Below are 15,854 nucleotides of genomic sequence, written 5' to 3'. Positions count from 1 at the left end.
CCCCAAAAATTCTCATGTTCCAGAAAACTTTAAGCTAGTGCTTAGTTTCCTTGTATCCCAGTAAGTATCCGTTGAATCAAGCTGAACAACTTCATGATTTTGCCTTGCTTTGGAAGCCTAGATCAAAAGCATCATATCCATGAAAACAGAACATGATAGTTCAGAGTTCACTGTGGTTTTCTAAAGCTCATTGAGAGAGAGAGAGATCTTGTCCTTATTTTGCAACCTTTGCAGTACCTATGTCTAATGTACTGCAGGAGGAAGCTCTGCAGGAGGAAGCTCTCCAGTGTTAGCTGAGTGAATGACTATGGGGTGTTTGGGAGAGTCCTGAGGTTACTTTGAGGTTAGGAGAGTCAGAAAAACATTTTACTTTGAACCTCCTAAGTCAGGAAATGCCTCTTAGGATTTTTAAAGAAATGCCTGGATGGATTTTATTTATTTATTTTTATAGACGATTAATTTGATTGTTATTCAGTTAAAGTCTGCCAAATCAAAGTGAGACAAATTCTCTTTGAGATCAGTAGCTTAATTATTATCCCCACTTAAACATGTACACATCCAAAAGCCAGATGGTGAACCTGAAGTTGGACAGCAAGGTCATCTGAGTTAGCAAGAATGTACCTCAGAACCTGGATAGCAAAAGCAAAAGGACCTGGGGAGAGGAGGGAGAGAGAGAAGCTGGAATTGGAGAAGCCAGAGGACCTGAATTCACTGCCCTGTTCTTTTGTTACTTGTATGATGAAGGGCTAGTCGCTTAGTGCCTTTGGGTAAGTTTCCTCAGTTTCCCCTTTTGTAAAGATCTTTTGTGTGTGTGAGGCAACTGGGGCTAAGCGACTAAGGGTCGCACAGTAAGTATTAAGTGTCTGAGGCGGGATTTGAACTAAAACTTCCAGTCACCCACTCTAGGAAGTTAGTTCTGTAGAATCATAGAACCTGTACTGGTAAGGGACCTCAGAACCATCTAGTCCTGTCTGCTGATTTTGTAGGAAATTGAGGCCCTGGGAGATTGTGACTTGCTCAGGATAATGCTGAAGCCCTTGTGGGCATCCCTGTCTGGTGTGTCTCCTGTTTCCTTTGGAATATTTCCTGGCTATTGTGAGAGCTCAGGAAGAATAGCTTCGATAGCCTTGGGGCAGGCTAGACCCGAAGTTCTTCCCTTTTTTGGAGCCAGATAGGGAGATTTGGGATTCCCAAAATTTTGGGAATGATTTTATAGACAAATGAAAGGGATTTAAGTGAGGATTCTGTGCTAATTGATAGGGATCCAGATATAAAAAATGAAATGGGCCTTGACTTCTAGGAGATGACATTTAAATAGAAGAACCCTGACATCTACCGTGCAGCTAGGTGATGTAGGGAATAGAGGCAGAGATTGAGTCAGGAAGATTCAACTTCACAGGTTCAAATCTGGCCTCAGACACTTAGCAGCTGGGCAATTCACTTAATCTTGTTTGCCTCAATTTTCTTATCTGTAAAATGAGCTGAAGAAGGAAATAAGCAAACTACTTCAAGATTTCTGCCAAGAGTCAAACAAGACTAAATCACAACAGTGCTGATATGGGGTGGGGGGATTGACCCTAGGGAGAGAAGTTTTGGTCTGTGGAGCCCCAAAGATGATACTTGGAATTTTAGAGTACTCTAAGGACATCCTATTTCCCAGAAAGCCCTAATCTGTTTTTGCATAGCAGTACCACCTAGGGTAATGGGGAGAATACTTGCCTTGGAGTCTAGACACATGAGTGTGAGTTCAGGGTGTGTCCTTCAGTGTTTGGGCAAATCACCAACTTTATGAGCCTATTTTCTTCCCCTATGAATAATAATGATAATCTATAATAGTAAGAATAATGCCTACTTTATAGGATTCTTGTAATAAATGGCTGCTGCTACTGCTAAATATATTTCTTTTAAAAAAATATTATGTCTTGCTTTTATTGCTATCACTAACAAAACTAACCAATATATTGAAAATGGATATTAGTATTTAATGCCCCTAATCTCTCCACCTAAACAAAGAATTCCTTCTCATATTTCTTACTTGGGACCATATAATTGCAGTTTAAAGCAATTTGAAAAAGCCTGTCTTAGATTAAACACATTTTTAGGGTTATAGTCAACTTAGTTCATGTGTTGAGAGTAGAGCAGGATGGGGCAGAGAAATGTGTCCTGCTTCAGGAACTCACAACAAAGAGTCAGAATTCAGATCCAGTTAAATAAAGTTTGTAAATTGGATCAACTGTGTCTTCATGAGAGGCTTTATATTTTCACTATTACATTCACCATTTGATCTGTCATAAAATACAAAGGATCATTGATTTAGAACAAGAAGCTGTTGAAGAAAAACTATTATTATTGTACTTTACATTTAGACACCCTTTGACAGAAACGAGGTAGTTTTACACCTTATTCCTTGTTAGATACTTAGTTATCCCTCATTTATCCTTTGTATATATTGGTTTGCTTGTGGTTACCGTCATTGGATTGTAAACCTCTTGAGGGCAGGGACTGTCTTTTGCCTCTTTTTGTATCCCTAAGCACTTTGCATAGTGCTTGATATATAGTTAGTACTTAAAAAATATTCATTGAACAATTGATGATTTAATTTGAGTTATCTAATTTCAAGTCATTTCTGACTTAGAGGTGTCCAAAAATGACAATTTTCTTAGATCTTCTTGACACAGTTCTGCTTTCATACAATTTTAGGTATACTTTATAATAATAATAAACAACCATCTGCCTGTTATATTTTAAGCACTAGGCTTAGTGCTTTACAAATACTATCTCACTTGTTCGTCACAACAACCTTTGAGGTTGGTGCTATTATTATTCTCCTTTTACAGTTGAGGAGACTGAAGCAGATGATTTACTAAGATAACATAGCTAGTGTCTGAGGTCCTATTTGAATTCAGGTCTTTTTGACTGCAAGCCCAGAATTTTATCCACTGTACCTGGTTTAGAAGAATCCATATTTGGAGCATGTATGCAAAGCAACCAAATGTCTCTCCCTAAGGACTCCCTTTAGAGTAATTAATGGGGTCCCTATTTGGGGATGCTAAATTGACTAGAAGAGGTGCCTCTTATTGAATGAGAAATCTTCTGATAGACTCTGATCTCTTTTGGAGTTACTGGGAAGAGACTGCCTTTAGAGGAGTCAATATACTGTTCATTCCAGCTGGAGAGTTGGACAGGTTGCAGTTGTCCAGGTTAAAGATATTCATCCATTTGTCTAATAAAAGGCTTTTTTTTTTTTTTTTTTTTTGTCATTCAGACTGGAAAATTAGAAAGGAATTCTTTATTAAGCAAGATAAAATGTTGTTTTATAATATTTTCAGTTTTACAAATAAGGTTGTTTTAAAAGAAGATGCTTCAACAAAGGGATCTGAGAGACCAGAGTCTAATCTTCATTTTTTATAGAAGGGGAAGGTAAGGCACAGTGATTAATGAATAACCCCAATATCACAGTGAAATAAGTGGAATCTGAATCCAAACCAAAACCCAGGACACTTCCTACTGTATTATGGCCACTTGTGCTTAACAAGAATTTTGTTACTAAAAAATATGCACATTTATAAAAAAACAATCTAAAATGGTCCTTGTTCTGGGCAGGCTGTTATGCTCTAAGCAGTTTCTCATTTTGTTTACTCCTAGTCACTAGCATTTTCCCAGGAGACATTTGCCATGGAGTATCCTTGGCAAAGTTGACAAGGAAATGTGTGGTGTTAGAGTCCAGTCCCTGACCAGTCCTCATAAACCCTCATCCTGTTGTCAGTTTGGTTCTTTCCTAAGAATAAAATAGAGTTTGGGAACATAGCAAATGTGCGGATTTATTATGCTGGAAGTTCTTATTTATTTTTGATGGAATCTTAACTGCTGCCCCTATCCTAGTGTTCACACAAACACAGACATTCTCTAGAACAAAAGGACCTTTCACCTTTTCCATGCATATTTAGCTGCTACATCCTGTCTCTTTCTCTTGAGCTTCTTTAGGACAAAAGGAATTTTTCCATGTATATCTTATCCTAATCACAGGGATTTTTCCTGTGCCCATTTTATCTGAGGTTGTCCTATCAGATCTGAGTTTGCTCAGTTTCCCTTCTTTGCCCAATTCTTTTGTTCTTTCTTACTCTTCTCTTTTCATATAAACCCTCATCTTACTCTGCTGGGCTGCTACCTCCTAGGGAGCCTAATCCTCTGAGGGCTTAAACCTCATTAAATGCCTTTACTTGATTTGGAGATGGCCAGATTTGAGTTCAGGAAAATGTCTTCTTGACTCCAGGGACCCAGTGCCCTATCTACCATCAACCCCCATCCTCAAATAGGAAAATCTATACTAATTCTTAGATTCTGATCATCCAAAGGGAAACTTGGAAGGAAGTGGACCATGTAGATAGGCAAAAAAATATTTTGGTATTTGGCCTAAATCTTTGATGGTTTCAGAAAGTTGTCAACAGAGATTAAAACTAAAAAAGGAAAGGGTATGTGTATGTAAAGGATGTAAAATATGCTTTATGGAGCAAAGCAAGTACCCTTCATTCCGTTTGAGCTCTCATTTAGATGAGCCAGAAGAAAGGAACAAATGAAAGTTTTAATTAAAGCAAAATGAAGTGCCTCTTTCACAATATAGTTAATTTTGAAAAATAAAGTGTTTCAGTGCCTTTTGTTTTTGTTTGTAATTTCCAGATATTACCTTTAATTTTTTTCTATCCCCCTCATTTGAAACCCTCTTGTTATAATAATAATGATGATGGTGAAAGTAATAATTAAGATTTATACAGCAAGTACCATGGTGGGTAACACTGTGCATTTAATAAGCATTTTACAATTTTTATCTCCCACCTTCCTTCCAGCTTCCTTTTATGTATGGTCTCCCTTCTCTCTCCCACCCCACTTAGATTGTAAACTCCTTGAAGTCCAGGGATTATTTTTCTTTTAAGTGCCTGAGTCCTACTTGTCTTAATAAATGTTTATTGATGATTATCATTATTTTATTTTGAACTTCTGGAAGAACCTTCATGTTAGATATTCCCTCTTCATTTTTTCTTCATTCCATTAATACCAGCCTCTTTGCTGTTCTGCATGTCAGACACTCCATTGGATCCCTGGCGTTTTTTTCTGGCTGGGATACTCTCTTTATCTCTTCAAACAGGTCAGTCCCTGCTCCGGGGTCTTCCTTCAGATCTTCACAGGTTGTATCTGGAGGACCCATTCTGCCCCAAGACTGCTTGATTTTTCACTAGTCTGTGTTCTTCCTGAGATGCAAATTTGTTCTATTTGTGGGGGAAAGCGAAGAGCTTGAAGTTTATCAACCTACTCTGCCATCTTCCCAGAAATCTCCCCTCTCCCTCGTTATAGATTAGGATTTCAGGTTAGACGGGAAGGAAGGCAGGTCCTAACCTGAAATCCTAAGGTCTGCAGGAAGCCTTCCCTGATTCTCCTTAATGCTAGTTCCTTTCCTCCATTGATTATCTCCAATTTATTCTATATCTATCTTGTTTGTGCATTTGTTTTCTCCTCCATTAGACTGTGGGCTACCTGAGGACAGAACTGTTAGACTTTCTCTACATCCCTAGAACTAAATAGCTTTAAGAATGAGGAAACCCATGGAAATACTAGGGAGGTGGAAAAGAAGAAATTATCCTTTCTTCCCACCCATCCTCCATTCACTAATTTAGTTACTAAGAACTAAGGTAGGTTAGATTAGGTGAAAATATAGGATCTTGCACAAATTATCTCTTTTGCACATTGCAAGGACGGACCTCTTCAGCTCAAATGTTTTGTGATCTTTAGGCTTCTTTGCAGCTCTTAAATCGTAGTCCTGTATTATAAGGACTTAGAGTTAGACAGAGTTAGATCATCTTCATTTTACAAATGGAGAAACAAATGGAGTCAAGCTTGTAAGCTTGAAGGCACTCTACAAAGAACTGGATCAAACCAATCACAGAAAGGGTGTATTTCAGGTATAAAAAGAATGGCAAAAGACAATCCCTGTTCTCTGTCTAATGGGGAAGACTACATGGGTGGTAAAGATGGGGTAAATTGAAGATAATGGGGGGAAAGGGAGAAGAAAGGGCACTAGCATGGTAGCATTAATACCCAGGTCTCATAGGTAAAAAGTTGTAAGGAGTAAAGAATAGGACATTCAAGGGAAAAAAAGTACTTGGAAAGGTATATGGCATTGTTACTCTATATTAGTGAAGATACTGAGTACCACAGACAAAAGAAAGTTCTCTGTCAGCTCTGTTTCTGAAATTTAGAAGGTGGCCATTAACATAATGCTGAGATCATTCCAATGCTTTGTTTTCTAAACAAAAACCCTGAGCCCTGTTTGGGGAATGCTAGCTGTTAGGAATTTGTGTGGACTTGACTTTGTTTAAGGGTGAGTATAAAAATAAGATGGAAAGGATTTCTGAAGGGGAGATGATTTTCTAGTTTAAAGTCATTGCTTAGCGTTTGAGAGCATTTAATCTCTTAGTGTTATATGATAAGTTTTCCATATCTAGCTTTTCAATAAGGAGCCAGATGAGTTTTTGATGTTGTTCCAGCTTACTTGATGACTAGTTCTAACCCAAACAGGTCAAGTTACTTTTGTGATTTTCTTCAAACTTGGATGTAGATTGTTTTATTGGCCTAGGCTGGCTTTTTTTCATGGATTGGAAGGAGGAAAATGGGTGAATTGTTATGCCACAGTTCTCAGTTTCTCTAATTATCCTGACCCAATCCTGACTCATTTTCTCTGCCTCTCAAAGCTCAGTCCAGCAAAATATTTGGTTGGCCCCAGCCAGAACCTCCATGGTAAGCAAATCACCCAGGAAAGTCACATCTTCATTCCTCTCTAGGCTTTAACCAAATCATTCCCCAACAAATTTCCCATTCTCCTTAGTAAATGTCTTCTCTTCCATTAGAATATAAGCTCCTTAAGGGTCATCTTAAGCAAAATATTCCTCTTTAGCAAAATATTTGATAAGGATAAAAGATCTTATGTTTTAGAATATCAGAATGCCTCTCCCCACCCCAAGCTACTGGAATGTCAGATACTGTCTTTTCAAGATGCCTTTCCCCATATCTGGGGTGCCTCCCCCTATTATGTCATCTCATCTCCGGAGGCTCACCCCACACTGTCAGAGTCCTGTTCCTGCTCTTAGCATCCTGACTCTGCCCCTGCATCTGAGTCTGAGCCATTTGTATGTAGGGCATTGAGAACTCACATTGTTTGCTGGATTCTTGGAGACCATAGTCTCATTCAGCCCTGGGACCAACCATGGATCCATCTGGTCCCAGTAAATCTCTCCATTTAAATAAATTATTAAATATTCTCTAATCTCTATCTTGCCTCAGTTTCTCCAGCATACCAGAATCAATGTACATCCAATGTCATTGTAAGAAAAATGCATCAAAGTGTGTAAACTATTGATAGTGGATAATAACTTTGTATACTTCATCTTGGATTATGAACTAAGTCAAGCCATTAAAAGAATTATTTAGTGCTTAGTGTTAGCTAAACTCAGTGCTGATCTTTGGAAATACCTAGGAGGAAAGATGACTCTTAAGGAGCTTATATTCTAATGGAAGAGGAGATATTTACTAAGGAGGAGAATGGGAAGTTTGCTGGGGAATGATTTGGTTGAAACCTAGAGAGGAATGAAAATGTGACTTTCCTGGGTGATTTGCTTACCATGGAGGTTCTGGCTGGGGCCAACCAATTACAGAAGGGGGTACTTTCAGGGTAGGAAGAAGGCCAGGAGCAGCAGAGTGAACTTGGAGGGTCTGGAGGCTGCAGGAACATGATGGAGAAATCCAGAGTTGGGAATGGAAACCAGAGAGGGAACCTCTAGATTTTTGTTTCCTCACTTATAAAATGAGATAATGTTCTCAATCATTCATAGGTGGTGGTGAAAAGCAAAACAAAACAAAAACCCATTACTTTGGAAATTGCATAACTACTATCAAAAAGTAGTGCGTTAATGCACATGATCAGAAGATGCATATTGAAGGGAAAAAATACATAAGTAGGATATGAAATAGAAGAATTAGAAAAGAAGTTAGCTTAATTTCTCTCCTCCTGCAGGAATACATTTTCAGCTCTGGTGGAACCTGGGGATTCTGAAGTAGACATGAGAGAATGAAGGCTGTTTGTGGAAAGGAGATTGTCTATGGAGGGTGACAGATGGAATGATGGATATAAAAGCTAGGAGGCCATGGAGAGTATGTGGAGAATACTATGAAATAATCATGAGTAAGTGGGAGACAGATTGTAGAAGGCCTTAAATGGTAGAGTGTGGAGTTTATATATTTTTCCCCTTAGAAACAGTAGGAAAGCATGGGAGATTTTTGTGGGTGAGATTTATGTAGTCAGAACTGTGAAATAAGGGTATCGTTATAGCAGCTGTGTAGAAAATGGATTGGAGAAAGAAGAAAATGGAAATGAGAAGACCAATTATTTTTCTAGTCCAAGGTGAGAAGTGATGAAGGCTTGAATTAGGGTATAGAATAAAAGTCAAAAGGTGATGGAAAGATGGAATGGACATGATGTGGATATGGAGGTGATGGTGAGGGAGAGGCAGATGACTCTTCATACTTGTTGTACCCCTTTAATAGAATAGAAGCTCCCTGAAGGCCGGGATTTTTGTTTTGTCTTTGTATCTCTAACAGTTGGCATAATTTTTTTGATGGGATTGATCTGTGATTCCATGAATTCACATGCAGATTAGCACTTCTTTGGTAACATGGCCTTAGAGAGTTATTTGTCCCATGGGGTCAATTCACTTGTCCATTATTACACAGAGCCAGTTACCCATCAGAGAGAAGTCTTGAACTTATATCTTGACTGTTTTCTAGGGAGTTAAGTACAAACCTCCAAGAAAGGTCTCAGACATTGAGGGGACTCTTAGATTCTGCTTGATCTGATATAGAGATGCGATGATAACTTGTTACATTGCTTCTGCATCAGGTTGATAACAGAATTAGAGTTGTAATCTTAGTAAATTCTGCTTCCAAAAAGTTCTTTTTTTTTTGTTTGTTTCATCTGAACCAGAGTATCTCAGAGGGTTTGGGAGAGTGTTCCAAGTTTATCCTAAAATGATCCCATTCCCTCACAAAAGTCAAAGTCAATAGGACAACAGTTTCTTTGTTCTGGGGCTGAAAAGTAGCTCAGTTCCTATAGTAGTTTGACAGCTCTCCTTTCCCTAGTACTAGTTTACTAACGTAGTGTATCTGTGGCCCCCATGCCCACCTGCCCTTGGACTGCTTGTGCATGTTATGTTGACCAAACTGACTATGGCTGTGGCCTGTCTGACTGTATATCACACTAGAAATGCTGCTAAGATGAACTTCCGTTGCCTGTGGCCTCTGATGCATTTTTTTTTTTTCTCCTCTCTTTCTTCCTTCCAGTTAGCTGGAGTTGTTTTTCTTGCTGTTGGACTCTGGGCATGGAGCGAGAAGGTAAGAGCACTCTTGAACTGGAGCTCTTTAAATATTTGAAGATAGCAAACATGTCATTCCCAGCCCCCAGAGACTCCCCCTTCCCCAAAACTCTACACCCCTCAAGCCATGAAGTAAGGAAGCCTTTGTCTGCTTTTGGCAGGCTGCCAGGACTGCTATTGACTATAACAAATGCTAGTTCAGACTTGACTTTTCCTCTTTAATTTTTTTTTTAAAACATAGCCTCATGCATTATTTGTGCTGGTGTTGAAAAATTTGAATTGATTAAAACCCACACAAAGCCTGTACTTTGAAATAAATTTTTTGGCCTTTGAATCATGGGATCTTGGAGTTGGAAGGGCCATTAGTGTTTGTATTGTCCAACCTCCTTTTTAATGCAGGAATATCCTACGCAGAATTGCTGGTAGATTACTATCCAGCTGTTTCTTTAAGCTTTCCCAGTGATGAAGGGAGCTCACTGAGTCCCTAAAGCAATCCGGTCTATTTTGGGATGATTCCACGTATAAGAAAATTCTTTCTCATGTTGTCCCCAAATTTGCCTCCCTGCACCTAAGTGTAACTTAAACTTGTATTCTTTCAGGTGTTTATTTTTCTGGCATGCTACTTTCCTAAGTTTTTGGTTCCTGTCTATGAAATCTCAACTGATTTTTCACATCCCTCCCTGCTGAAGCTTCTAGATTATACTGTTCATCACTAAAGTGAGACTTTGATAATGAAAGTGGACATTAGCTATCTCTCTAGGATTAAGGCTGCAGCATGTAGATCTCTTTGTTCTGAAAGGTCTAGGGAAAGTTACCCATTAATGTGCAGCACTGAGTGTCAGGATCTCACAGGATCAGGTACTGGAGACAGAAGGAGAATAATTAATAACATCGAAGGAGAATAATTAATAACATCCTTCTTGGGGTTCAGGACTTAAAGTAGCACGATAGTTTTATTAAAATTGTTTTTTTTTTAAAAGCTAGGAACTGAAAGCCCAGCCATTTGGGCTGTGATGGAAAGATCACAGAAATCTGAGTTCGGATTCCTGCTTTGTCATTTCCATGATATCTGTCCTAATGAACCTCAGTTTCCCAATTTTAAATTGAAATTAAACTCAATTGATGGATGATTTTTATAGGTTTATTCTAGCTTTAACATTATTACATAATCCTTGTGCAAGTATGCCTTATGCAGGGATCATGCAATGTTAAAAAGTTTGATTTGTAGAGTGATTGGTTGGGAATTTGGAAGGGGTACTTTCCAGGAGTGTAAGGATGCCCAGGGGTCACCTCAGACCTGCTTTTCTTCTGGGTAGCAGGTTACAACATCCAGGGTTAAATTCTTAAATTCTGGTGGATTTGAAACTTGGGCCAACCATGGGCTTGTAGCTCCACCTTGTGGTAGCTTCAGGCTATGCTGCAAACTGGGCTTTGTGAATTTGGTTGTTTTTTGAATTTGCAGGAAACAGTCATGTTATTGGCCAAGAGGCCGGAGCCTTGCCTGGTGTTAATAATTAATATTCGTTCTCCTTTTTCTCATCTTGTTCTTTATTAAGAAGAGTCAAACTCAGATCTCACTTTCTCACATGAATTAAGCCGAACTGGCTAAATACCAGTCAGGAAGCCTTTATTAAGCCCATGCTTTTCCTCTCTTCCCCCTTTTAAGTACTTTTATTTCTTTCATCAAAGGCAACATGGAACAGGGGTCCTCAAACTACGGCCCGCGGGCCAGATGCGGCAGCTGAGGACGATTATCCCCCTCACCCAGGGCTATGAAGTTTCTTTATTTAAAGGCCCACAAAACCAAGTTTTTGTTTTTACTATAGTCCGGCCCTCCAACAGTCTGAGGGACAGCGATCTGGTCCCTTATGTAGAAAGTTTGAGGACCCCTGATGGAGCCTTTCTTTGATTCATAAGTTGGGCTGAATGTTTGTCATTGAGAGGCAGTATGGTGTAACAGTCTGAGTTTGGGGCTTGGACTTAAACCCAGGTTTGAATCTTTTTTCACTAGTAATATAATAATTGTATGACCCTGAACAAATCTCTTATCCATTCTGGCCATCCTTGTCCTCATCTGTAAAATGAGAATTTGAACTTAATGACCTCAAAGAAACCTTTTCTAGCTTCAAATTTGTAGTTCTATAAATGATAATAATGTTGGAGATGACAATACCATTTAAAATCTATAATCCTATTAATAGGACTCTTTAGTCTTTAGATGGTATGAAATGCACATTTCGCCTTCAGACTATCTAACTCTTGGGGGATGGCCTGAGAGAAGGGGAAGATGCAGGCCCTGTATCCTTTGCTTATAGCCTAGTGAGGTCTGATATAAAACATTATGGGATTCATCTATGTTGTGCACATTCTTTTTGGCCTCATTCTCTTCCTCCTTAGTCTAGATTAGTTCCCCATCTTAGCCTCCATACCTTCTTACCTTCATCCCATGTTTCTCATAATTTCCAAATAAATATCCCAAATGCTCCAAATCCATCAGTTTCTCCCATCCTGTTTCCAACCAATAATTTCAGATTTATTTTATAATATCTCTACTTCTCAGTCTCTTCTCTAGCCACAAGATAGCTAGTTATTCTGATATCTCATCTCAAATTCACCTGCATTTGAGGACACTGGTCCCCATCTCTACATCCTAACTCGTTAAGAATCCTTGCCTTCTTTCAAGGCCCAATTTATATGTCTCCTGCTATGGAAAGTGTCTGTTTTTCCTTGCTCAGATTTTTCTCAATTACTTTGTCTAGATTTCTTTTTTGCATACCATCCTCTCACCCCTTGTACCTTATTATTTGTGTGCATGTCCTCTCTGGGGGTCCCATCTCTCTCTCTTTTTTTATCTTTTTATTCCTAGCCCCTAGCATATAGACTTGCAGATGAGTATTTATTAAATATTCATTAGATTGTTGAATTCAAAGGATGGTGGGTTAGGGTTAGATGATAATTACTCTATGAGTTGGAGTAATAAGACGGCTTCATAAAAAAGGAAGGGTGCACCCTAAGGTAATGATTTTCTTTCTGGTTAACCCAGTATGACAGTGACATTTCCTTTGAAAGGTTATAAGCTCCCCGAAGGCAGGGAACATGTGCATTTAACTTAATTTGTACAACTTGCAAGTAGATCTTTTTTTTTTTTTTTTTCTTTTCTTTTGTAACCATCTGCCTTTCTGCTGCGGTTGATGTCACCTTGGCTCTCTACAGGGTGTGCTCTCAGACTTGACCAAAGTGACTCGTCTCCATGGCGTGGATCCTGTGGTTCTGGTCCTGATGGTAGGCGTGGTGATGTTCACATTGGGCTTTGCTGGCTGTGTGGGAGCCCTGAGGGAAAACATCTGCCTCCTGCAGTTTGTAAGTAACCTGGGCCCAGGTGTTTTGGCTGTGGGGCAGAGGGATGGAGGGGAACAGAACTATCCTTTGTCCGTAGGAGCAGATGACCATCTTATGACCACTTAAGCCACTGGCTGTGATGGCTTCTATCATTTCCTCCTCCTAATCTAAGGAGAAGCCTTATATGGAGGTAGTCCTTACACAAGGGACTCTGCTGTTATATTGTTTTGTTTATTTTAGCTGATGTGTCATATGTCAGGCAGTAGAATTATTCTGTATTTGGTATAGCTGTTCTTGAATGACTGGGTATCTACTCTATAAGTTTAGGGCCCTGAGAAGAGGAGGCATTTCAGGACTCAAGGAAAATCTGAAGTCCACTTCATTAGAAGGGAACATGGCCTCTTTAATAAAGGGTCGTTACCTCAGGCCTCTGTCCCAGTGTCTTGTATTGTAAGTGATATAGTTTTAATCCCCACACTGAGAAACTAGGAAAGAGGGTGCTTATAGTTGTCCCCATTAATCAAGGCACAGTCTACCAATTGATGTTGCTTTTGAAAACTTTAACTTGGTTAATTAGTAGATGTATTTACTGTTTCTTTCCAAGGTCACAGCACTCCCACACCTCTAGGACTCATGGACGCTGTCCAGTGGAGAGCCACACCTGTCTCCTTATTCCCCCAAATTTAGATCAATATGCAGTGATTTCCTCCTATTAATTATATTTTCATGTGCTATTCTTCCTTTTTTCACTTCTCCTTTCATTCAAAAAACCCAAACAGTCACTTTTAGATAGAATTAAATAAGAAATATTTATGGAGTTTCGAGAAAATAGGATTACATTTAGATGAATTCATTTTGAGATGCTTTCAGTTACAATTTAGAAGAATCTGGTGGGAAAACACCTGTTGCATTGCTTTGCAATGTATTATTTTTTATATTTATCAAATCATTCTGTATTCCCTGTTCTGAATTTAGATAGCATACATTGAATGTTTTATGCACTTCTTGCCCTCTCCACTGAAGTTGGTCTCTAAAGGTCTGCCAGCTCTTGCATTTTCTAATTCTGTGCAAATCTGCAATTTCCCTGTAATTCTTGTGGTGGGTAGAGACTTAGCAAGTCAATTGGTAATCATGGGAACATTTCCTAAAGGTACAGTCCTAGAAGTCCTGAGAACTGCAAATTCAGCATGGAAAAAGTATGCTGGGTTTGGGATCAAGAGGACATAAAATAAATGAGTTGGAATTCTCTCCCAATTAATGCATGTTATCATCTATTCATTATTAACATGGCAACAGATTATAATACATCCGTGGCACATATGCAACCATGCTCTTTATTGTATATTATATCATGTGAATATGTGGACACATCATTAATACTTTTTTGGTTGTGGTTCCAATCTTATCCAGTTCTTCTGGGCAGAGATACTGGGATGGTTTGCCATTTCCTTATTTAGCTCATTTTACAGATGAGGAACTGAGGTAAACCAGTTAAGTGACTTCCCCAGAGTCAAGTAGCTAGTAAGTGTCGGAGACCAGATTTGAACTCAGGAAGATGAGGCTTAAGGTCTGACTATCTACTGTGCCAAGTAACTACCTATTAATATGTAATAATAAGCATATAAATAAATCTGTTACTAATAAAATGGGCCTTGTCCTCCTAGAGATTTTGCCCTAATGGAGATTAAGGATTTTAATTTTTAAGTGTTTCATGAGGCCCTGAGAGAGAGATACCACAGAGCCAGCCTTATAGCCACAGAGTCTGAGATCCAAGTCTGTGTGACCCCAGGCAAACTAAGGAACCTCTCAGTGTTTTAGGCCAGAGGTTCAAAACACTGAGGTCCGATGTGGCAGTAACTGGGTCTCAGCCAGATTAAAATGTAATTGGGAAATATCTGACAAAATAAATTAAAATACGGTGATTGGGAAATATTTGACCAAATAAATTAAAATAGGGTAATTGGGAAATATTTGACCAAGTAAATTAAAATATGGTACAAGGTAGATAATGTTAGTATGTGGTTTTCTAAGTCAATGTGCAGCCCATAGGGATTCTTTGTGAGGTTTTCCCATTTGTTTAAATTGGACACCACTGCTTCAGGCAGCTCTCTAAGAACCTTAAGCAATAGAGAAGATGCCAATCTGCATTAGGGAATGCTATTCCTCATTTAGCTTCCTACATGATCGCAGGCAAACATCACAGGTACAGTCCTTATCCTTGTGCCAGTGATAAGAGCTAAGGAGTTCGGGGAAAATAAATCACTTATAACGAAAAACAGTGGAAAAGTTTTCGCAGAGGGTCTCAAGACTGGAGGAATTGAGTAACAATTTCCTGTTATTCCCTCCTCTTTTTCTGTTCCCTTTTAGTTCTGTGGGGCCATTGTACTGATATTTTTCCTGGAGCTGGCAGTTGCTGTGTTGGCCTTCCTGTTCCAGGACTGGGTGAGGGACAGGTTCAAGGAGTTTTTTGAGATCAATATCAAGTCTTACCGAGATGACATCGATCTGCAGAACCTTATTGACTCCCTGCAGAAAGCCGTAAGTCACTCTATCCTTTGTTGTTTTTATCTCTGTCTTTTTCCTACTCTGGAATCTTTCGCTGAGGATTCATTTTTTGGTGTGGAGGGAGGAGCATGGGTTCTTGAAGCTTTTCCTAGAGAGTGCTGGTATTTTAGCAGGTGTTAATAAGGCTCGAAGGACGTGAAGGATGGACCTCATAGCACACCGAAAGCCTGACATTCAAGGACCAGTTTATATTTGGAAGGACTCCTTATTAGAAGATTGGTTTTCACTCATTTGACTCAGTCACTTAATCATTAAACATTTATTAAGCACCTACTGTGTTCCAAGCATTGGGGATGTAAAAAGAGGCAAAAGACTGAATTAACAGTAAATGTTTATTAAGCACCTACTATGTGCTTGAGACTGTGCTAAACATGGGGATAGAAAAAGAGGCAAAAGACCGAATCAGCAGAGTGCTTATTAAGCATCTACTATGTGCCTGACACTGTGCTAAACATGGGGATAGAAAAAGAGGCAAAAGACCGAATCAACAGTAATGCTTATTAAGCACCTACTATGTGCCTGACACTGTGCTAA

The 15,854-nt window shown here is 39.1% G+C and overlaps 1 protein-coding gene across 2 annotated transcripts in view; it reads left to right on the top strand.

Annotated features, from left to right (window-relative positions):
- TSPAN14 (tetraspanin 14) overlaps nucleotides 1-15,854 on the top strand; it is a 91,101-nt gene that overhangs the window by 64,167 nt on the left and 11,080 nt on the right. For both annotated transcript variants that reach the window (XM_051981973.1, XM_051981972.1), the window contains 3 exons: nucleotides 9,385-9,435; nucleotides 12,630-12,776; nucleotides 15,123-15,293. In XM_051981973.1, coding sequence (XP_051837933.1) covers nucleotides 9,385-9,435; nucleotides 12,630-12,776; nucleotides 15,123-15,293 — 369 coding nt within the window. The remainder of the gene's footprint in view (nucleotides 1-9,384; nucleotides 9,436-12,629; nucleotides 12,777-15,122; nucleotides 15,294-15,854) is intronic.

The sequence above is a fragment of the Antechinus flavipes genome, chromosome 2 (assembly GCF_016432865.1).
Source record: "Antechinus flavipes isolate AdamAnt ecotype Samford, QLD, Australia chromosome 2, AdamAnt_v2, whole genome shotgun sequence".
Taxonomy (NCBI): domain Eukaryota; kingdom Metazoa; phylum Chordata; class Mammalia; order Dasyuromorphia; family Dasyuridae; genus Antechinus; species Antechinus flavipes.
Note: the sequence above shows the minus strand (reverse complement) of the source record. Positions and strands in the feature narration are given on the sequence as shown.